At 38.0% G+C, this 23,198-nt stretch overlaps 1 protein-coding gene across 2 annotated transcripts; it reads right to left on the reverse strand.

Annotated features, from left to right (window-relative positions):
- Positions 1-13,328: 13,328 nt before the first annotated feature.
- nfil3 (nuclear factor, interleukin 3 regulated) lies at positions 13,329-21,429 on the reverse strand. Of its 2 annotated transcripts, none has more exons than XM_006626829.3 (2): positions 21,232-21,429; positions 13,329-15,197 (listed from the first exon to the last, which is right to left on the reverse strand). In XM_006626829.3, the coding sequence occupies exon 2, from the start codon at positions 15,039-15,041 to the stop codon at positions 13,617-13,619; it is 1,425 nt and encodes a 474-aa protein (XP_006626892.2). In that variant the 5' UTR covers positions 15,042-15,197; positions 21,232-21,429; the 3' UTR covers positions 13,329-13,616. The 2 variants fall into 2 exon arrangements, with proteins under 2 accessions (XP_006626892.2, XP_015223092.2); XM_015367606.2 differs by lacking the exon at positions 21,232-21,429 and adding an exon at positions 20,253-20,561.
- Positions 21,430-23,198: the final 1,769 nt, after the last annotated feature.

The raw sequence follows: 23,198 nt of genomic DNA on the forward strand, positions 1-23,198 counted from the left end.
TTTATATTTCGACTTTCAACTTTGAACTGCGACATTTTAGTCACGTGTCTCCTGCAGCGCTCTGCTGCGCGCAGCGTGGTGTTTTCCATCTGCTACTGTAGTGGAACGTTTTTATAGAGGTGGGGGGTTTCTATGTACACAACTATTTTCTTTAATTAAAACATTGCCTTTATTAAGCAACGGAAAACTTGCAGCAGGCGAGCTCAACTTTTAAACAGCATACTGATGCAGGCGTGTTCTGCTTTTGTGAGGTTTTTGTTTTCCTGAATTCTGCTCCAGCCTTGCTTAGTTGTCTCGCAGGTTCTCCTTGGAAAGGAATGTTTAGTCGAACACTTCCTGAAGGAATGTGTGTAGGTTCAGTCTGCTGGAGATTTCTTTGATTGGTGTTCATACAATTATTAATTTCAGCATTGAGCATAGCAGGTACCATACAAGTAGGACTGGATGTATTTTGAACTGCCTAATCATTTTTACACACCTGAGCCACTGGGAACATTAATGAAGGGTGTTGATGGGGTCTGTTTTTAGTTCTAACACACTGAAAACCTGGATAAAAAAGATGAGTAAAGTTAGTCTCCTCTCATCTGTAAACTTTCTTAACTTCGTATCTTGATGATACTGTAACGCTTACGGCCGACAGGCACTGTGTAAGAGCCGGCGATACTATTTCAGAAACAGCAGTTCTTCCTGACAGCTGCTCACTGTGAAAATAAACCCAAGCTGTCAATGTCTGCTCTTACCCGTGAGTACCACAAAGCATCTTTTTTGTAACCTTGGCTAAAACTCTTTCCACATGAATGAAACCATTTTTTATTTATTACCTTTTACTAAAACCGTAGGTTCTGCGACTGGGTGGGCACCTGCAAATTTGCAATGACATCAGTCACTTCCCACCTTCCTTATGCTCCTAATAAGAAACTGTGGGGCTTGCAGTATGAGAAAAGGTAACACAGACTGAGCCAAAACCACAATGTTTTTATTCAAAAATATCCTTCAACTCATGCTTCTATTTCATCCATCAGGTTTTATTGAAAATGTGATCAGTAGCAGGAAATGTATTATTTTAAGTTATAGAAAAAATAATTGTGACATTATTAACAAATCCTAAGATCTGTCAAATTCCTTTGTCACCTTTTTATCTAGTTGATTTTTTTTCCAAGGTCATCATGGCCTCCTCTATCATGAAACATATTGTTTTTAATTAAAACTTGTATTTCAGCTACTGTAAGTTGTTAATTGTCACATTCTCACCCTAAAACCTGCTGACTAGAGGTTTCTTGCTGGTAGTGTATGGCTGCAGAAGGCTAAACCTATTCATTATAATCTAATTAATACTTGCAAACATCCATTATATCCAGAGAAGCCTCAATGGTTAGATCACAGCCAAGCTAAGAGAGCACACGTGGCCTGTTGCCACTCTGCAGACACCTGCCTCTCCTCAGTCTCTGCCAACACGCTGAGTTCATTCAGTGTTAGGAACCCGGCCACACACTTTCAGCTACTGCTCATCTGTGCAATCATACATGCAGCGCCACTCAAGACGAACTGATTCACATGCACAATGTCTTCTTTCACATCTTGTGTTACAAAAACAAAACCTTGGAACCAGACTGAACCGGATACATCTAGTATTCAGTGGCTTGTTTTTAAGAAAATGCTAAGCTACATTTTAAAAACAAGTTACTGCATAGGTTATTTCTGAAGCATTAGAAATACCTAATTTACCAGGTGGCATATCAATAAATCAGGCATTATTTGCAACAGTGTTAAAATGGCGGTCTTCTGAATCTTTCTGTTCTTTCTGATGGTGAATGGACAATAGGTACAAAACTAAAGAGACCTGCGTTAAGTGTCTTCTTTCTTTTGAAAAATTCAAAATATTCTAAATTCTAAATCAGCCATACCTGATGATGTCATTGAAGAGATACAGTAGTTATGTAATTGTCTTATGAAGGTTCTCATTTAAGATAATTTAAAAATTCTTAAACAAAACTAAATCCTGTCACAACATCTTATTTCAATATCTTCAAACATAAATGTCCAGAAAGAATACTTAATATATTTGGTAGTGTGGACAAACCAGTCTGTGCTAATTAGTTCTCAAGTGAGAGCCGGCTGCACATTTGTGATCAGTTGGGCATACAGTACCTGCGTACATCCAGTTTCTGACTGCTTTATCCAACACATCCAGTCCATCACTGCGTGCACACACACCAGTATGTCTTTGGACTGCAGGAAGAAACCCGTGCAAACACATGGAGAACATACACAGGTAATTGTACCCAGGGTTCCAGTGCTGCAAGGAAAATATAGAACATAAACCTAAATGTAAACTAACAAAACTAGCAAAAGATCTGCTTTTCCTATTTTTTTATTAACAAGTGACACCCCAGTTTCATGGCTGTCTATAAGATAAGTATACAACTGAAACAGGGTCCACAAAGAATATTTTATTGTGATGTGAGTTCTCAGGTCCCTCATAAGATATGTCAAGGGACATAAGTCATAGGTTTGACGTGCTTTTGGTCCGTTCAGGAAAATACGAGGTGTTCTGTTGATGAAGTTTCTGTCATCTTCCAGATGCTGAGGCTGCTACAGAGTTTAGAGGTGGAGAGTGACTCACAGTGTAAAATTAGCCTGTTAAATGCCTTCACTCTCCTTGCCTCTCAAGAGTATTTGAATCCCCTGGGCCAGAAGACTAATCTTTTGTTGTGGTCAGATTGATACTTCTTTGGACACTGAGGTGTGTCTGTGACCATGCTTTGAATCCAGCTTGCTTGCACTACAGTACATATGCACACTTATTATCACATGAAGAAAACAAACGGCCTTTGTTTTCAAAACTTTGATATTTACATAGATTAAAACCAGAATTAGTCTGTGAATTGATGAGTCAAGTATTAGTAGTTGTCCAATTCTCAAGTCTTTGGTAAGTGTTTCCATAACATGAGGCAAGTTATTGGCATTTCCACTCTAAAACCTTATGAGAAATATTTATTAAACATAGTGTTTCTTTCTTTATCATCATAGTTTTTAACACACTATTGTGACATACGCATGTGCTTCTACTTTAACATTTATTTTATTGTTATAATACTGATGAAGAAACTTTGCATTTTGTACCACTGTTACAATATTCTTTTCTGTTTCTCTTGCAATTCTAATGTCTTTTTTTTCTGGGGCACCTGGAGTTAAGTGTATTGTGTTTTTATCTTTGAATCTTGGACGCTTTTGCACAGTCTTTAGAGCACTCTTTACCTTCTGATGATCTTCTAATTTCGAAATGAGTCAGGCCACATTTTCCTACATCTTAACTCAATTGTTTTAGGAATTAATTCATTTTTAACGTTATGTGCTTGACGTGTAACCATTCTTTTTCTATTTACTCTTGATGATCTGTTCTAGTTCACTTTTTGAAATCTCATCTGGAATCCTAAATGTTAAATTCGGCTTTTAGATATTTCAAGTATACATCAAAAGATTGTGGTTACAGTTTCCTTGTGGTTCTATTACAACTATCACTTTAATTATATCAAGTTGTTTTTTTTTTAAATAGGTCAATAACGGCATCTTCCCTAGTTGGTGTCTTTACAAGTACAGTTAAAGAAGAAATCATATTCAGCCGTATCATATTAAATTTCTTTGTTCTCCATCACAATATTCCAGGTTAAGTGTGGAAAATCGAAATCTTACAGAAATATAATGTTGACTATGATATATACCTTCCGTTTCTCATCATACGCTAAGCTACTGTACAAGTAACTATGTTACCCATATAGATTCTAAAATACCTGTAGTCTCTTGCTCCAGTTCACTATCTTGCAGGTTGCTTTTGATATATAATCCCACCACACCACCTCTCCTGTCCTGCCTGTCATTCAGAAAAATATGTACTGTATCAGTGTAAAAACAAAAAGACTGTCAACTTTATATTCATCCCTGTGCGCTCTTCTAAGCACATTTCAGTTCCTCTTATAAAACCACTGTTTCCCGTGCATGTGGTTGTATTAAGTGGTTGAATTTTATTCCATATGCTTATTATTTAAGTTTAAACATTGAGTTTGTTCTTTCTGTTGCCCAGTGCTTCCCTCACCCTATTAGAACTGACCTTAAGAATTCAGTTCCCCCTTTTTTATATTCCTCACAGATTCTACTCATCTATTTCTCTATTACATCAGTATCTCCTCTGGTTCAAGAGTCCCCAATCCTGCTTCTACAGGACCCCAAATGCATTTTCTAAGAAAAGATTTAGTAATATTACTATAATTAAAACCATTAAATCCGTATTCACCATGGAACAGACATTTTTTGTGTCTGTCACCATTTGTGATATGGCATTCAAAATGTTTCTACAGACATCTTTGCCAATACATTTGCTTTTTAACTCTATGTTTACTGGATTTAAAGTCCATTATTGTTTAAATCTAATGAGTATAATAGTTATTAGAGACATTTTGGTTGCATTAGAATATTCCAGAACTAGATACAAGGTCTTATGAGAGACAGATATGCTTGGCAGGCAACCTAAGGAGGGTAACTTTCCGTCATGTCTAAATTTAAATATTTATGATGCAATTCTGAGCACATGAAAAGGCGTTTGGTAAACTGCCTGAAACAAGGGGGGTTGGTTGTGGAAGGTGTTTTGAGCTGCCAGAACTGAACCACAGGTGCCCTTCAAAAGTATTGGAACAGTAAAGCCAGAATGTTTGCTATATAGCAATAGGAATTGATCATCTGTATCACAACCTGTATTTGTGATAATGAGATGAAGTATAATATATGTGCATATCAAATTATCTTAGAACAAAACCATACTTTGTGTTCAAGCCAGTTCACTTTTAGGCAATTGTTCGTTTTGGGACACAATTTTAGAGAGTAAATATAATCAGTATTGGATTGCATATTGCTTTGAGCCAAGACCTGCATGACATTTGCCACCCAGTGAGCTCACCAGGTTCTGTGTAATCATCTGAGGTGCTTTGCAGCAGCCACTTTGAGTTCTTGTCTATTCTTGGGGTACCACAAGTTCATTTTTGTTTTCTTCAGCATGCCCAATGCATGCTTAAATGGGATTTAAAAATGGAGATAAACTTGGCCAGTCTAATATTTTCCACTTATTTCACCTGATGAACTCCTCAGTCACCTTGGCTATATATTTGTTTGATTATCATCCTGCATGGTGAGGTGCTGCTTCAATAAGTATGAAAATATTTTCTTCTATATACGTATATGAAATATACTTTCTTCTACGTATAGAAAGTCACCATCCCCTTTCAAAATGTGTACCTTTTGTTGTATGACACTCTGAAAATAAAAATAAATTCATTTAGGCTTGTTCCATTTTTATTTACAGAGTAACCCACATTAGCCAAGTGAAAATAAACTTCTAAAACATTTTGAAAATTAATTAATATTACAACAGTAAAATACCTTTTTTGGAAAAGTGAACACCCCCCTTACCATTGCATTTGTAAACTTGCTCAGGTACAGTATATCTCCTTCCAGATCACACAACAAACTAATTGGGCTTCCACCTGTGATCAATTGTGGTGATTTTGATTTGTTCAGAATCAAAGTAGCTGTTTCTAGAGGATTCCACTGCTTGGAAGTGCATTTCAAAGCAAAGAATCCAATATGGACAGAAAGGTGCTTTCAAAAGAACTTTGAGATAAAGTCAGGAGATGGTTATAAAAAGATTTCAAAGTATCCCATGGAGCACAGTCAACACCACCATTAAGAAGTGGAAGGCGTATGGCCCCATCCAGACCTTGCCGTCCCTCCAAACTGGATGACCGAGCAAGAAGGAGACTGATCAGAGAGGCTCCCAAGAGGCCAAAGGCAACTTTGAATGAGGCCTTAATGGCAAAGACTGGTCATTGTGTGCATGTGACAACAATATCGCAAGCGCTCCACAAATCTGGCCTGTATGGGAGGGTGGCAAGAAAAAAGCCACATCAAGTCTTGTTTATGTTTTGCTAAAAAGCACCTTAAAGATTCTGTCACCAAGTGGCAAAAGGTGCTTTGGTCAGATGAGACCAAAATTGATCTTTTTGGCTGGAATGCAAAACAGTACATCTGGCGAAAACCCAACACATCTTATCATCTAAAGAACACCATTCCTACAGTAAAGCACAGTGGTGGCAGCATCCTGTTGTGGGGGTGTTTCTCTTCAGCTGGGACTGGGGCACTTGTCAGGATACAAGGGAAGATGGATAGTGCAAAATACAGGTAAATTCTTGAACAAAACCTGCAGCCTTCAGCCAGGAAGTTGAATATGGGATGATGTTTCACCTTTCAACATGACAATGACCAAAAGCAACAGTACAGTGGCTGAAGGACAGGAAGGTGAATGTCCTGGAGTGGCTTAGTCATAGCCTCAACCTAAATCTCATCGAAAATCTTTGGAATGACTTGAAGAGGGCAGTCCATCAACAGTCACCACACAGTTTGACCAAACTTGCACAATTCTGTAAGGAGGAATGGGCAAATATTCCTCCCTCTAGGTGTACAGAGTTGGTAAAGATGTATCCAAACAGACTCAAGGCTGTAATTAACGCAAAAGGTGCTTCCACCAAGTATTATGGGTGGAGCGGTGGCTCTGTGGCTAAGGATCTGTGCCTGTGGCTGGAAGGTTGCCGGTTCAAAGTCTGCAGCTGGCAGAGGAATCCTACTCTGTTAGGCCCCTGAGCAAGGCCCTTCACCCCAGCTGCTCCAGGGGTGCTGTACAATGCCTGACCCTGCATTCTGACCCCAAGCTTCTCTCCCTGTCTCATGGAGAGCAAGCTGGGGTATGTGGAAAGGTGAATTCCTAATGCAAGAAATTGTATATGGCTAATAATGTGATCTTATCTTATTAACTCAGGAGGGTGTTCTCTTATCCAACCCAGTTATTCTACTTTTTTATTTAAAAACAAATGCTTTCTTTTTTCACCTGGATGTTGCAAGGTACAATTTGCAAATATAACTGGAAAAGGTCAGATTTTATTTGTCTTCTTTTTGGACTTTAGGGCAACAAAAGGTGAAAATTTTAAAGGGGTGGTGACTTTCTATACCCACTGTAAACAGACAAATCATATCTGTAAATCTCACAATGAATTCTGTTGCTGTCATAATTATGTAATCAATAAAGATGAGTGCAAGCATAAAACGTTGTAAAAAGGTTTTATGCTATATACTGTATACACAATGTAGAGAGTAAAATATTAAGTTAGTAATAGCAGTTTCACATTAGTTGAAAGCAAGAGAGGCAAGATGTGCTCAGTCAAGATCTGTAATAACAGAGGGTCCAATCTAAAAGTGAACATTTCACAACCATGAGAATTAGAATTAAATGATCTGATTTTGTTGTACCGGATGTTATGGAGGCTGCCAGCTCCTAAAAGCAATCAGAGTCATCAATGATGATGAGGTGAGTGTAGTTAATCTCATGCTTGCATTAATATCAGTGAAAACATAACCCCTGTACTTTTTAATTCAACAACTAGAACACTGCAGCAGTGGAGGAGCTGCTCAAGACATACAGTCATGTGAAAAAGAAAGTACCCCCTCTTTCAATTCAGTGGTTTTACATATCAGGGCATAAATAACAATCATCTGGTCCTCACCAACTTCGATAATTAGACAAATCTAGCCTCAGATAACAGAAAACACATAACAGATTTCACTATGTCATTATTTATTCAACAAACATTAAGCCAAAATGCAGAAACCATGTGGGAAAAATTAAGTACACCCTTATTGCTTCCATGGGAATTAAGAAGATAATTAGCAGCCAGGTGCTGCTAATCAAATGCACTTCATTAGTTGATCATAAGGAGGTATGACCACCTCTATAAAAGCAGTTTGGCGGTCTGGAGTATTCAGGTGTGTGTTAACACCATGCCAAGGAGAAAAGACATCATCAATGAACTTAGAGAAGCAATTGTTGCTGCTCATCAGTCTGGGAAGGGTTATTAAGGCCATTTCCAAACAATTTGAAATCCATCATTCTACAGTGTGAAGGATTATTTACAAATAGAGAACAATCAAGACAGTCGCCAATGTTCCCAGGAGTGGGTGTTGTACAATTGTCCCAGCAAATTCACCCCAATCTCAGACTATATAATGCTCAGAAAAATCGCAAAGAACCCTAGAGCTATAGTACGTCTAGTTAATCGAGGCCTGTAGATTCCATCTTAAGTGTTCATAATAGTACAATCAGAAAAAGACTGAACAAGTATGACTTTCATGGAAGGGTAGCCAGGAGAAAGCCCCTTTATCTCCAAAACAACAGAACATGGCAACACGGCTTAGGTTTACAAAGTTGCATCTGAACAAACCACAGGATTTATGGAACAATGTCCTTTGGACATATGAGACCAAAGTGGAGATCTTTGGTTATGATGCACGATGCCATGTTTGGCAAAAACCAAACATAGTATATTACCACAAACACCTTATACCAACCATCAAACACGGTGGTGGAAGGGTGATGATTTGGGCTTGTTTTGCAGCCACAGGACCTGGGCACATTGCAGTCATCGAGTCGACCATGGACTCCTCTTTATACCAAAGTATTCTAGAGACAAATGTGAGGCCATCTTTCCAACAGCTAAAGCTTGGCCAAAATTGGGTCAATGCAATAGGACAATGATCCCAAGCACACCAACAAATCTACGACTGAATGGCTGAAAAAGAAAAGAATCAAGATGTTGGAATGGCCAGGTCAAAGTCCAGACCTCAAACCCATTGAGATGCTATGGCGGGACCTTAAGAGAGCTATGAGAGCATAAACAAATCCCCTTAAACATCAATGAACTGAAGCAATGTTGTAAAGAAGAGTGGGCCAAAATTCCTCCGAAACGATGTGAGAAACTGATAAACTCATACAGAAAACAATTACTAACAGAATTAACAATTACTCAACTTATTGCTGCTAAAGTTGTCTCTACAAGCTACTGAATCATGGGGTGTACTTAGTTTTTCACACATGGCTTCTGCATCTTGGCTTATTTTTTGTTAAATAAATAATAACAAAGTGGAATCTGTTATGTGCTGTTTGTCACCTGAGGTTGGATTTACCTAATTTAAGTTTAGATTATTTTTTGGTTACGTCATGATATGTACAGTAAAACCATACAATTGAAAGAAGCTGTACTTTTTCACATGACTGTAGAATCTCAGCGTCTATAGTGGAGAGATGTGAGCCCAAGTAATATGTTGGAGGTGATGAAAGCAGATGGATTAGTTCCTTCAACAGACCTAGTTTGTTTTCTTGCTTGGAGTGTAGTCATTTCTGCAGAAACCTGACACGACAGCCAGTGAGTCAAAAGACTTATGATAAACCTCATTCATAAAGTAAATGAATTCAGTTTTCAATGAGAAATCAATCTTCTACGTTTTTTAGTGCTTATCTCCTCGGTAATGGTCATATTCACACTCTTATCCTTAAAATGTCTTAAAATGGGCAGCTGCCTGTTTACAGTCCATTAGAAGGGGGTGATTTACACACCTAAGAAATGACTCATTTAATGGGAATTTGCTCTCTTTCAAGACGTACAGTATGTACAGATGATATGAGTTCATAAAAGGTTTTTAATCTCTTAAAACATAGTGATTATCTAAATCAAATATGAGATGAAATATTCCATCAGTAAAGAAAAAAGTGTTATGTTTCTACCTTCAGAATAAATGCATTTTAAGTAACTTGGCAGCATGGATGTTAGTGCTGCTGTTTCACTCTTGCATCCTGGGTTTTATTCTAAACTGGGGCACCTTCCATGTGCAGTCTGTTTAGTCTCTCTGTGTTCCCTATGCTTTCAGTATAAGGACTAAAAAATTCAATTCTTTCATCCTACCAATGTAGGACATTCCCTTAACCACCAAAATCCATCTACTCTTCTCTAGACCGATTCTAGAACATCAACATCTTTTTTTTTAATATGGTGACCTAAACTGTACACAATTGCAATTTTAACGTAACATCCCTTGGTTTGAATTTTGCACTTTTGACTGTACAGTCTAACATTAGTTTGCCTTTTTATGGAAAATGTAAACTAGTATCAACATAAATACCCAAGTCTTTTTCAAAAGTAGCCTCTTCTAGTTTAGCGTTTCCCATTTTGTAATTATAGTTTGTTTTTACTATGTCCATGCACGTCATCTGCCAAGTGTTTGCCAAGTCATGAATTTTATATAAATCTTTTATTTCATTTGCTGTTTCTATAGTGTTTGATAATCCTCCTAATTTGTGTTCTCTTGACTAGTTTATTAACTATACCAGAGTCCAGATCATTGACATGAATTGGGAATAGCAGTAGTCCAAGTATAGATCCCAGAAATACATACAATATCAACCATAATCCCTTATCTGTAGCCTCTATTTAATAACCAATCCTCAATCTAAATGCACACATTTCCCTGAATGCCAGCAACCTGTAATATAAGAATTGATCTTTAATGGGAAGTCCAAATTAAAATCTAAATACTGTTTTTGCTTGTTCAAAGAACTCTTAACTCTTAAGTTGGTTATGCAACCCTCCCCTTTTCTTAATTCATGTTGACTACTCCAATGGATATTATTTCCATATAAAGTAGGTTTTCCTCTAGATTGAATAATTGTTTTGATAAGCTTACATGTAATAGAAGTCAGACTTAGTCACCCTTCCTCTAGATTTGCACTACACTGGAAATTATCCAGTACATGAGTGCTACCTCTTTACTGAGCAACTGCTAGAAGAGTGACATTAAAAGCATCTGAATGATATCCTATTTTCTTGACTAAAATTGTTAAGATACCATTGGGCTCTGGAGATTTATCGAGTCCTTCTAGTACTTTAAAACACCTCTTCTATTCTAATACCATTTAACAAACTAAATCCTGCTGCTGTCTGAGGTATGTTGACTTCTTTCTTTGCAAACACCTGAGAGAAATACTTGTTTAGTAAATCTTTAATTTCCCTTTCATCGTCTAGTTTACATTTGTCTTGGGGCACATTTTACTTAATCCTCAATGGTTCCTTTTACACACTGAAAGTAGAGTAACATCCCAACTCTTCTAAATGGTGCCATAGGATCTTTAATGACCAGGTAGTCATTACCTTAGTTTAATACCTCATTCAAAAGGGCGACACCTGCTGTAACTCTGTCCAAAATTCCATTGGCTTGGAAACTCTGATCCTTAAGGAAGTGTGTGACCTACTGGTCCACCAACACCACATACAGAAGCAACCTGAATTTCCTTAGAGGTATTCCATCACAGAAAGTCTTACTCTAATTAAGTTTGGCAACCAAACAAAATGTAACACCAAAGCAATTTTACACAAAACAAAAAGCAAAAAGCAAAGTACATTATCAAAGGATTTTCAGAATAAAATACTTTGGCAGAGGTATGCTTTCACCGGTCATACTTGCTTTCACTACTGAACAACCCAATTCACCTTTGTTTCTACGTTATCTAAATGGAAACTTAATTACAGGAAGCGCATAACAGCTCTGAGAAATTACTGAAAGGATCTCAACACAGGACGTTATGGTATATTTAGCAAATAGCAACTAACTCAGTTAGGTCTGGCATTGGACTTGTTAGAACAGTCTGAATTCCCCTCTTCTAATAGCTTTCAGACAACTATTCTTTGATGTTTAATTTTTGAAAACTTAAAAAAGTAATTCAAATAGAGTATGCAGGTATTTTGCCCATTAATAACCTTCAAATTCACAATAAATTTATAATTAATAATTGCTTACACTTATATAGCACTTTTCTGGACACTCCACTCAAAAGCGCTTCACAGGTAATGTGGACTCCCCTCCACCACCACCAATGTGCAGCATCCACCTGGATGATGCGACAGCAGCCATAGTGCACCAGAATGGTCACCACACATCAGCTATCAGTGGGGAGGAGAACAGTGATGTAGCCACTTTATAGATGGGGATTATTTGGAGGCCATGATTGGTTAGGGTTACACCCCTACTCTTTTCAGGAAACACCCTGGGATTTTTAATGACCACAGAGAGTCAGGACCTCGGTTTTACGTCTCATCCAAAGGACGGTACCTGTTTGCAGTATAGTGTCCCCGTCAATATACTGGGGCATTAGGACCCACATAGACCACAGGGTGAGCGCCCCCTGATGGCCCCACTAACACATATTCCAGCAGCAACCTTACGTTTTTCCAGGAGGTCTCCCATCCAGGTACTGACCAGGCTCACACCTACTTAGCTTCAGTGGGTTGCCAGATGTGAGTTGCAGGGTAATATGGCTGCTGGAAATTTAATATGATACCCAACATTTCAACACTCCTCAGAGGCAAGAAAAAGAAAAACTGACAAGTTTGGATTTTTGCTGCCACTCGAATTTCCAACTGAACATACGTTGAGTTATTGAAATTTTAACTAGTGTTTCATACATAGTGAAATCTACTGTATTTTTGTTTCATGATTTGCCTTATCATGACTTGACATCATTTTTTTCAAATGTTTCATTTCCTTGGTTAACATACTTTGCGTTGACACTCCCAAATTTTATAATTTGATGTAATAATTATTATGCTACTGTACATTTTCCTGTATTACTTCACTATTTTGATTACTTAAAACCACTATCTGTTGTCTAAAAATTAACATTCTACTACAAAAGTTGTATTAGAAAACATGATATTCAATACAATTATTTTATGGGCAGCATTATATTTTTCTATTCCCTTGTTTTTTTAAACTAATGTTGTTCAATTATTAAATCAGAGCACTTAGTACTTACTGTAAATGTGCTTTTGCAATTTATTGAAATATTGACATCATGTAAAACTTGATAAGGGTCACACCAGGTGCCAATGCTACCTATGGTAACTGCATATAAAATGGATAAAAATTGCAGCACTGAACTTTGTCCATATGGTAAAACACTTATCTCCACAGAACTGGTAATGACAACAACAGACATTTTAGCTTACATGTCAAATTGTAAAACAGCGCTTCTTGCATTTCTACCCAATGGAAAGAGAATGTTTTCATTTCACAAAGTGAACAATTGCTGTGGGATCAAAAACTGTTACAACTTTCAGGACCTAGAGCCTTTAAATCTGCCAGTCATCCTCTGTTATCCACGCTGTCAATGTTTCAAAATACTTTACTATAATAAGAACTTAATATACATTCTTAATGAATATTGCACTTCAATTGATCTAAACATCTGAGAAACTCTTAGCTCTAGCATTTTAAGTTGTTAAAATTTAGCACACACCTCTCTGTATCTGTAATCAATTAGATTTCTGGCCATTTTAAAGGTTGCAAAGCATTTGTACAATAAACCACTTAAGACAAAAAAAAAACTTTAGATTTTACTTCCATTATTGTAAAATACATGATACTTTTATTGAAAAACACAAGTTTCAGTGCTTATCTACAGACATTTATTGTAAATGTAAATTTGCAATTTACAACAAAAGTGAACATTTCATTTACCTGAAGCCTGACTAAGACTGTACAGAGTAATCAATACACACCGACTACAACAATCTGTGCACAGGACACCATTCATTAAAAACATACTGCATCAATAAGACACTATAATAACACAACAGTGAAAAACAAACAGAGCTCCAGTGGAAACAGGCCATTGAGCAAATACACAGATTTCATTTTGTGTAACATCCTTTAGACAAAGAGCTATGATCAGTAGTGCTTTTGCCCAACTCTACAACAGACACTTGCTGTTTTGTAATGAGTCTTTTTAGAGATGCAACTTCTGCTGACAAGTCAGCAATACCCTGTTTTAAATACAAGTTTTCAGAATCGGCATCATTGTAAGAATTGTCTTTCAGGTCCACAATTAGTTTGCTGGTTAAAGGCCCTGGAGAGGCAGGGCAAAGTCTGTTATTACAGTTGCTTGGAACAGTCACTGGGTGGTCCTTGTTGTGCCAGTGTTCTGGCCGGTGAGACCAGTCCTGGAGATTAGTCACTTGGAGAGATAAAGGACTGATAGAGGACTGTATTAAATCTGAAGTCGTGTGTTTCCTTATCTGATAACATCCTTTAGCAGACATGTCAAGGGGAGATGACAGTTTTCCTGAGGACTCATAGTCAGGATCTATGGCCTCCACTTTAATCTGAATGGCTCTTGCTTTGATCCTGAGTTTATGAGGCAGGGCTGAGGAGTTTGTGTCTGGTACCTTGACGGTGGAGGTGCCAATGCTCTTTGGGTCGATGGGAGAAGGAATCGGCCCTTTTGGAACCTGCTGCTCATCTTCCCCATCCGAGGCTTTGCTCACCATACCTTCGTCCCCTTCCGAGGTTCTGGGAGAGTTGCTGGAGGACCTTGTAATCTGTAAAATTGGAGAAGGCTGAGAGTAGCTTCCTGGGAACGGGTTTCCCATATAGTTCCGGTACGGGTCATAGGGGATATTCTCCTCTCTTGCTTCCCGTGTGTAATTACCATTCTCAAGTGGTTCTTGTTTGATTATTTCAGGGGTTCTGCAAGTATTTCGTAAAGGGCTATCCTGGGCAACCACAGACGTTTCCGACACATCAGACAGAGTACTCTGTGGGGAGTGCTTAATAACTGAAATGCAACTGCTGCTCAGCAAGGTGGACTCCGACTCCCCTGAGTAAGAGCTTCTGCTTGTATTGGGCAAGTTAAAATCCTGATAAAACGCAGCTGTGGAGTTTGAAAGTTTCTGTACCTCCTGGGCATAGGCTGATGAGCTGACCAAACCAAATTTAAGTTTCAAGGACAGCAGTTCGGCCTTTAAGGTAGCGTTCTCCTCCCCCAAGGCCATCAGTTTATTCTCAAGGACCATATCATTCAGTCGCCTCTTCTCCCTAGACCGTTTGGCAGCCTCGTTGTTTTTCCGTCTTTTCTCCCAATACTGGTCATCCTTCTTTTCATCGGGGATAAACTCGCGTTTCCTGCGGCACGTCGAGGTCTTCTGCTTAAAAGCCACACCAGGTAATTTCTGACCCACCAACTCCCTGTCCGAGCCTTGTAAAGCAGCCGCAAGCACTAAAACATCATCTCCACCGCAAGAGTCTACAGTCCTCTGCTCTTTTTTAATCGATTGCATATTTCAAAATTTCAAAACACTGCTTTGGCTTTAAAAAAGGCTCTACAAGGATTTCATTTTTCGTACAGGTAAGACTCAGATGCAGCAGTGTTCTTAATGCCTTTTAATTCCAGAAGATGGTGGTTTCTTTCTTCAGTGGCAAAGGTTCTACAATACCTAAAAGAGGGGAAGAAAGAGGCAGACGTCATAAATAATTGGAATCTTGATTTCTCTCAATGTGCCAAGTGTAACTTCCTCTGACTCAGTACAGCTGCAATGCACTTAAGATCTTATTTTATGAGTCAGCCTTTGCAAGTAACTAGGGGAATTTAGCAGAACACCTTAAAGAGTTTTGTCAGAGAAAAAGGAGTACGCAAAGTACACTGAATGAATACCGTTTTAAACAGAATAAGCCTCCCTGCAGTTCTGGGGTCCTGCTTACCATTGATAAGAATCATTATTTATCATAATGGAAGTGGAAACACTGAACAAGATTCATAAAATAAAAGCATTTATTTAAAAAAATGCACAATCTTAAGCTTTGGTCACTACATATGATTACAGAAACAGTTTTTGTTCAAAGGAAGCTGATGTGGCTTACAACATAATTCAATGTTCCCTTTGGCATGCTTTATAGATAATGAAAGCAAACTTAATAAAAAGAGAGCAGCATATACTAGTTCAACCTGACTAAAGTGCACTCAAGTTCAAATGTAATTACACGAGTGAATTGCGACAACTGCTACTGCCCAGAGTAGTGTCTTTTAAAGACAATTTAAGAAATAAAATTATGTTCCAGTTACCTTCAAAAGGCAGTCACACATCACCTAAGCAATTCCAAACTTACGTGTTTTTTGTTCAGAACTTTAATAAATACTTAGTACTCTCAAGTACAAAGAGGTTCATTTTCTCTGCCTAAAAATCTCTTCATGTCTATTCTACTTAATTTCATAAGGATTCTTTAAGGGTCTGAGATTGTCACTATTTCATGATGTTAGAGTATTACAATCTAAAATATAAATAATTAATAGATCAAATGTATTGATATACATCTTACAAAAGCAAAACGTATTAACAGTTATTGTTTTCTTGTAGGTATTCTAAAATGTGGTTTAATCAGAGCTCAATGAATGAATACAAATTTGTGAACATATGTTTCAAGATTTAATCATAGCTCTTTCACAACATCACAGATTAATAACAATGTCTTTCTGCACCATGTACCGTATGTGGGTGATATAAATGATTACAACCTACAAATGCTACAAACAGAACAGAAAGACATTGTCATTAATCTGTGATGTTGGGAAATGTTACAACCTACAAATGCTACAAATCTTCATTTAAAAGGAAAGAAATCAAAGCTTTCACAGAAGACACCCTTAAATAAAAACTAACAGTACTTGGAAGAGATTTACAACTGGTAAATGCAAATTACTAATTCATAGGGCTACTAATTTGCATTCAATCATAAAAGGGTGCGTGTACACTTGTAAAAAAAAAGAATCATCATACCAGCTTGCAATATCACTAACACATCACTGTATTCAACTTATTAGAAAATGACTATTGTCACTTTCAATGAACAAGACAGGTATGACATGAAATCTGAAGTGTACTAAGACACCCATGGTCAAATTCATAAGACAATTACAAAACGCGCTCATTTTCTGAAAACAAAAAAACTGGCAAAATAAAGATGTAAAGTGGTTATATTCACATGGTCCCAGAGGGCCATGGTAGGCTACATTTATGAGTAACTTGTATCCCAGATGAGTAAGACCTGGAAGGTAGTAACAAGGAGTGAATATTAAGTGGTATGTGACATTAACTTTTTCAGGAAACTAGTTTAAAACCAGACAAGATAGCTCAATGAGTTAAACCACAGCCTTGGGTGCCCAAATGGTTCTAAGAGCACAAGTTCAAATCCCACTCCCAGCTTTCAAAAAAAAATCCCTGAAATTGTAGGGAGCTGTAATGGTTAGCATTGCTACCTCACAATGCTGGGGACACAGTGTTCACTTCTGGACCTAGAATGCTATCTAAATGGAGTTTGTATGCTCTTGTGAGTTTTCTCTGGGTGCTCCAGTTTGCTCCCACAGTCCAAAGATATACTAGTAGGTTAGATGGTTTCTGGGAAACTGGCATGAGTGTGTATGTGTCTGTGTGTGCCCTGTGATGGACTGGCATCCCATTCAGGGCATATCTCGCCTAGCCTAGCTGCTTGCTGGGTTAGGCTCGGGCTCCCCCGTTACCCTTAACCTGATGAAGCAGTTAGAAAATGGACAGATAGTTTAAAACCTAGACCATCTGTTCTCTGATAAAGGTAAGATCAACCTAGTCAGCAGCCAGTGCTTTATTTATAAGATGTGCTCTGATATAAAGGCTTGCACCACATTTTGATTATATTTAATATATTGTTCTCTTACAGATTGGAAGACCTCTTACATATGCCAAGTGAAACATCTAAAGCATGCAAAGCAATGCGCAAAAAGTGGGTGCTTTGGGTCCACCTCAGTGACTCAACCAGCAAAGGTCCTTGCCCAAGCTCTGTGATCACAGAATCAGGACCGAATCATGTCACTAGTCAACTGCAACCGGGACCACTGGCTGAGTGTCATCAAGTGCAGGTGGGCTCTACTGGCTGCGAGCGACATATTGACACCTGTGGCCTCCTGGCATACAGTGCTGTCGGCGAGGGAAGGACCAATCGTCCAGTTGGTACTGAACCTTTCGTGAGGGGCTGTGATGCCAGTGACATGTGAAAAGACAAATGGCAGGAATTGGGCAGATGGGAGTAGTCTCCCTACACTTTCCCCATGTGTGGTCACAGGGTTCTTGGCAGGAAAATAAGACTTTAAACAAAGCCACTGGCTATTTGAAAATCATCTGTCTGTCTATTCTAAATTTATAAAAAAGCAAGTACATCTAATTAGGAAGGATTGTGAACGTTGTGCGTTTTCTCTAGACCTTTCATGGGCTACTACAGAAAATCTGAAACAAAACCTTTGGTGATGCTACCACAATATTTGAATTTGGTTTCGTAGGGCATACTTGAGAGGGTAAGAGAGAAAATCAGGAGGACTTAAGTTAATCAAATAACATGAATAATCACAATAACAGTGATTGTTATTGACATACTGTATACATATATCTGACTAACTTGTAAGTTCAATACACTATTTTGAGATACCAAAAAGTCCTTTTAAACTTAGTTCAGAGTTAAGATAAAAATACACATCCTGTTTTAATTTATTCCTGACTTGCTATTTATGACTCATTCATTTCAGTTGGGCTCCATAATTAAAATATTATGATTTCATCAACTGAACATTTGACAGTTCTGAGTGAATAATAACTTAAATCACTATACAATAAGATATAGTCAACAGTATTTTATTCATAAATACAATTCATTTAATGACTCGACACACCTATGAATGAACAATATGATCAGGTTTTGGACATAACTGTAAGTGATTCCTGGACTCAATGTTCTAGTTAAATATGTCTTCACTTAAAAAATGAAAATAAACCCTCGGGAATAATGGATAAAGTAAAGACGCATCAGAGATACATTGGGCTACTTAACCAATATACATAAAATAGGTAGAGATAAAAAAAGGTGAGATTTTTAAAAAGTCGTCAAGATAAAGTAAAATAAAAAACACGGGAAAAACAATATAAAACGTTTTATATAAAACATAGAAAGCAGCCACAGTTAAATCCCTCATAAAAAGATTGAAATAACCGCATAAAGGTAACAATAACACATCCAAGTATTAAAAATGAAAACAGTACAAAAGTTACCCACTTTGGGCAGTAAAACGTTTCCATTGTTAGCTCAGGCATTTTTTCCAAACAGTTTGAAGCTGTACTCTGCCAGTTTTGGAAAATCTGGCACGCCTTACTTGAACTCTGCACTATTGCTCAAATGCAAATTGTTATGCAACTGCCTCAGCAACTCTCACTACGGCTAGCCTCTCGGATTCGAATTATGTCACTCGTTTATCGGAGTATCCCGATTACACAATTACTTTACCTCTTTGTAAACTAAAAATAAATAAAGCCAAGCTCACGCATAAACAGACAAACGGCTCGACACACTTGCACTGATAAAAATAGTTTAAAAGCTCCCCCGGCGTTAACTCTAAAAATAGGTAAGGGCGAAAAGAAGTTAAGTATCCGTCGGGATAGCATCTGTGGGACGTTTAAATACTGAACAACATTTGGATTCATGTCGGAAATTATAAGGCTGAATTACACAGATGACCTTCAGGTGACAGTTGCTGATCGGATTGTATCTTAATTGTCTGTGGTTAAAAGAAATTTCATCGTACGGATTAGGGCGGGCTGCCTGACTGGATTCCCGGACTGTTAAGCAATATTATAATATGTGCTGTTGTGCTAAATGTTCATTGCAACACTGTACATGTAGACGTACAGTACGTGACTAAGGCACCATTGGAGCTCGTAGGACTCGCTGCTTTCACGCCAGCCAGTCGTGTTTATTAGCGCACCAGGAACAAAGGAATGCACCCTGCCATCCATACACGTGTATGCAGCCGATAGGGGAAAAAAACGGGAATTAAAGCACATATAAAAGATGTCAGGTTTCGTGAGCTAGACGTAAAACACGTGCTTTTAATATTAATATTTCAGACCATTCTCCTCTCAGACTAAAAATCTTTTCAGAGCTTGGAGTATTCAAGCCCAGATTCGTATTTTTTTTTAAAAGTTGCTGAGATTATTTTGTATGCGCACAGGAAAAAATATGTATTTCTCTGGTTTGCCTTTTTTAGATGTTAGCGTACGCAAAGCCACACTCCAGCTCCCCTTTTATGGACAACGGTCTAGCCAGACCTGCGTAAGAATGCGAAACACCAACGCCCCTTGACATCCCACTAGCTATGCGCCACACACACAAAAAAAAGATACTATCACAACACAAAAGTGTAACTTAACTATTCTACTATTACATAAGAGAGCAAACATTGCTAGCTCAAAGACGAGTTTACCGGTTAACCCGTTTCTGGCGTGCGTTGCACCTCGTTTAAAGAAGTGCTCGGAACATGGCCTCATGGTTGTTTTGTTCAATTCAGGTTTAAGATTGGCATTTTCAAATGCTTGCCTCACTTATCTGACTCGGTAATTCAAACAAGACTCAAGATTTCCGAAATCGAGAAGAAATAACTTAAAACCTCTGCGCCGGCAGGTTTAACAACAACTCACCCCTTGTAAGTTTTGTGATTTTGTTTCCAGTAAGAGAAAGCGTATCTTTAGTCAAACAATCCTCAATGCCTACATTCGCATGGGTGAATTAAACATTGTTCACGTCTATGTCCCAGATTCCTTTATTGTCAGGATTACAAAATCGCGTAATCAGCTCCCCTATTCTTTCCACCAGCTGCCAGCAAATTCTGTGGCTGCATTATGCAACATTTCCAGGAACGATCCTGTCGTACGTCCTCAGAACAACCGTGACTGATAATATTGATGAAATACGCAATGACGAAGGAATGTTATGTATTTCATTTAATTAAACGGGCACGCGTACGAATCAAATCCATCAATTCCGGCTAAATTAGCCCAAAGTGTTTAATTATGAATTATTTCCCCTCAGGGTCTCTTTTACTATTACTTGGGAAGTAAACCTATGCTTAAGCCCATAATGTACATGTGAGTAAATAAAAATCTCCATTCATAACTGGTTTTAAGTGAGAAACTTGGTAAACTCACCAGTCCGCGTTCGTGTATGCATTCATAGGTCTCAGACAATACATTCACTCCTAACTGGTCATTGATCGTATAAATTAAGAACCACAAAGCAACAATGGCAGGATCATGACTTTTATCACATCAACGTCTCTATACAGAACAGCGCACATGATTAATTTTCTGGGTCACTATGCCATGGTTACAACGGTGATGTTTACACAACCTGAAAATCATGCCACAGCCAGGACCTCGTTCCCCACAGACACTGAAAAGTCATCAAAGCTTATGAATTAAAACCCAGAGACGGAATTCGCAACAGTGGATCCTTAGACTGTATTATTATACGGCAAATATATATTACGTTCAAAAAAGACTACGTGCCACTCTGGTACACTGCAATGTAACTATTTACCTTAAGGTGGCGATTATCCCATTGAATAAATCCTCAAAAACTAAGTATCTGTAGGTTTTCAATAAACAAGTAATGGTTTACCTTTTCAATCGAACACGACCTAAATGTCAAAGATGCGGCGTCCTGTGACATCGTAGTTTAAAATACACGTCGGTACCAAGAAAAAAAACAAGTTAAGTTTCCTTGGTGGTCAAAATCCAATTGCATTGAAGTAAAACCTCTCTCTCCCTAGCTTTCCAGTCCTGGAGTGTCTGCTCCACAGATCTGTGTTAGTAGGTCAGTCAAGAAACGTATTGGCAACACAGCGTGTTATTGACACTTAAAACAGCCAATCCGAGAAAGGCATTATCTGATTTCACCCAATGATGACCTACCCGAGCTGCGAAACCAGTCTCTGGTACACAAGAGTGTATCTTCTGCACCGAATTTGCACCTATTGCATAACAAGCTAGAGAGCAACGGAGTTATATGTATAATGTGACTACTGTATGTAGTAAGAGAAAGATGTTTCGCCCGGTAGGATTACCAATGGGGTGTGACGGGGTCTTATTTGAAGGATTTTTTCAGATGAGTTCTGAGGACACTAAAATAACTAGTTGGAAGTTTCAAAAGCGTAGAAATGCAGACGGGGATCATGCGCTCAAAACGGGACTGTAAACATAACATTTCACTGTAGAAGGTCTGTCTTTATTTTCTTTCTACAGTACTTGAATGTGTTTTTAAAAATCCTCTTGGTAACGACAGTGCAAAAACACATTCAATTTATCTACCCATGTGTCCGCAGCAAAGAGAGAGAAAAAGATGCATACTTTTTCACAAGGTTTTGTAACATCCCAGACTAATGAGGGTGACACTGAGTAGAAGTTAAGGCTCTGTACTCTAGGGCTTAAGGTTCCACAACACAATGGATACTATTGTTATATCCTTGGAAAAGGTAGCTATCCCGATATTGTTCCAGTCCTAAATATGACTCTGCATTGCCCTGTGATAGACTAGTGTTTTATTCAGAGAGATCAACGTATTCTCAAGTTCACGTCACACAACAGAAAACTGTTCAGACCTGACGAGGCATAAAGCTTGAGTACAACCTTCACATTTATCTGCTGGACTTCAGTGTTAAATCTTCTCCCGTATTTGCTTTTTGCATGTGTGTTACGGAGGTGAACAAATACATTCAAGTAGCCAACATTATTTCAGTTTCAAAACCTGGCAGTAATTTTGTTTTTGTTTTCCAATCTTTGGCATTTACAAAAGCAAATACAAACAAATGTATTTCCTAATACGGGAATACAGTAAGCTATTGCAAAAGTACAGTATTTTGTAAAAAATGTTAGAACTTTAGAGGAATACATTATCTAGGATTTACAGTGAAGGGGATGGTGTATATGTTTGAAATTAACTTTTTTAACTCTACACTTTCAGAATAAACTGACTTGAAATCTACTTTATTATAGTAAAGTTATTTAATAGAATTCCTGTATAGTTAGATATACTGTAGGTAACTCTGGAGTAAATTCACATTCTAATTGATGTGTTCACAAAGACAGTGTGAGTGCTTACAGCTCTGGATCCATTCATTACTATTGGGTTGTGGTTTATGGGTTCAATGTTGTAGCGCTTTGCTGTTGTATATTTTTAAACTGGAGATCGATTAGACTGATTGCTGCAGTCCACCAGTATGTACCAATGGATACCTGTACTGCTGGAGATGTTCACCTGTAGTGGACTAGCAATTGGAGATTATTCTCAGTTTGCTTAAAGACTGTCTTGTGACGGCCTTAACATTACACAGAAAATGCAGTCTTTTCCTCAGTAATGTGAAAACATTTCAGCAAATGGAAATAACATTACACTATAACTAGTATATGGCGGTAACAAACAATACGTTTTTGCAATCTTTAGTTATTAAGTATTGATATATGGATTACTCCACAATAATGAGTACTCAAAGGGTTTTTCTTTCAGGGTTTGGATAAACAAGCATCGGAGAGGGCTAAACAAGGAAGTTCTCCTTTCTTTTGAGAACTTTTTAACCATTTCATAAAGAT

Source organism: Lepisosteus oculatus, chromosome 3 (assembly GCF_040954835.1).
Source record: "Lepisosteus oculatus isolate fLepOcu1 chromosome 3, fLepOcu1.hap2, whole genome shotgun sequence".
Lineage (NCBI taxonomy): Eukaryota > Metazoa > Chordata > Actinopteri > Semionotiformes > Lepisosteidae > Lepisosteus > Lepisosteus oculatus.

Coding starts and splice junctions, on each gene's coding strand:
- nfil3 (XM_006626829.3), bottom strand. CDS start 15,041: ATGCAATCGATTAAAAAAGAGCAGAGGACTGTAGACTCTTGCGGTGGA.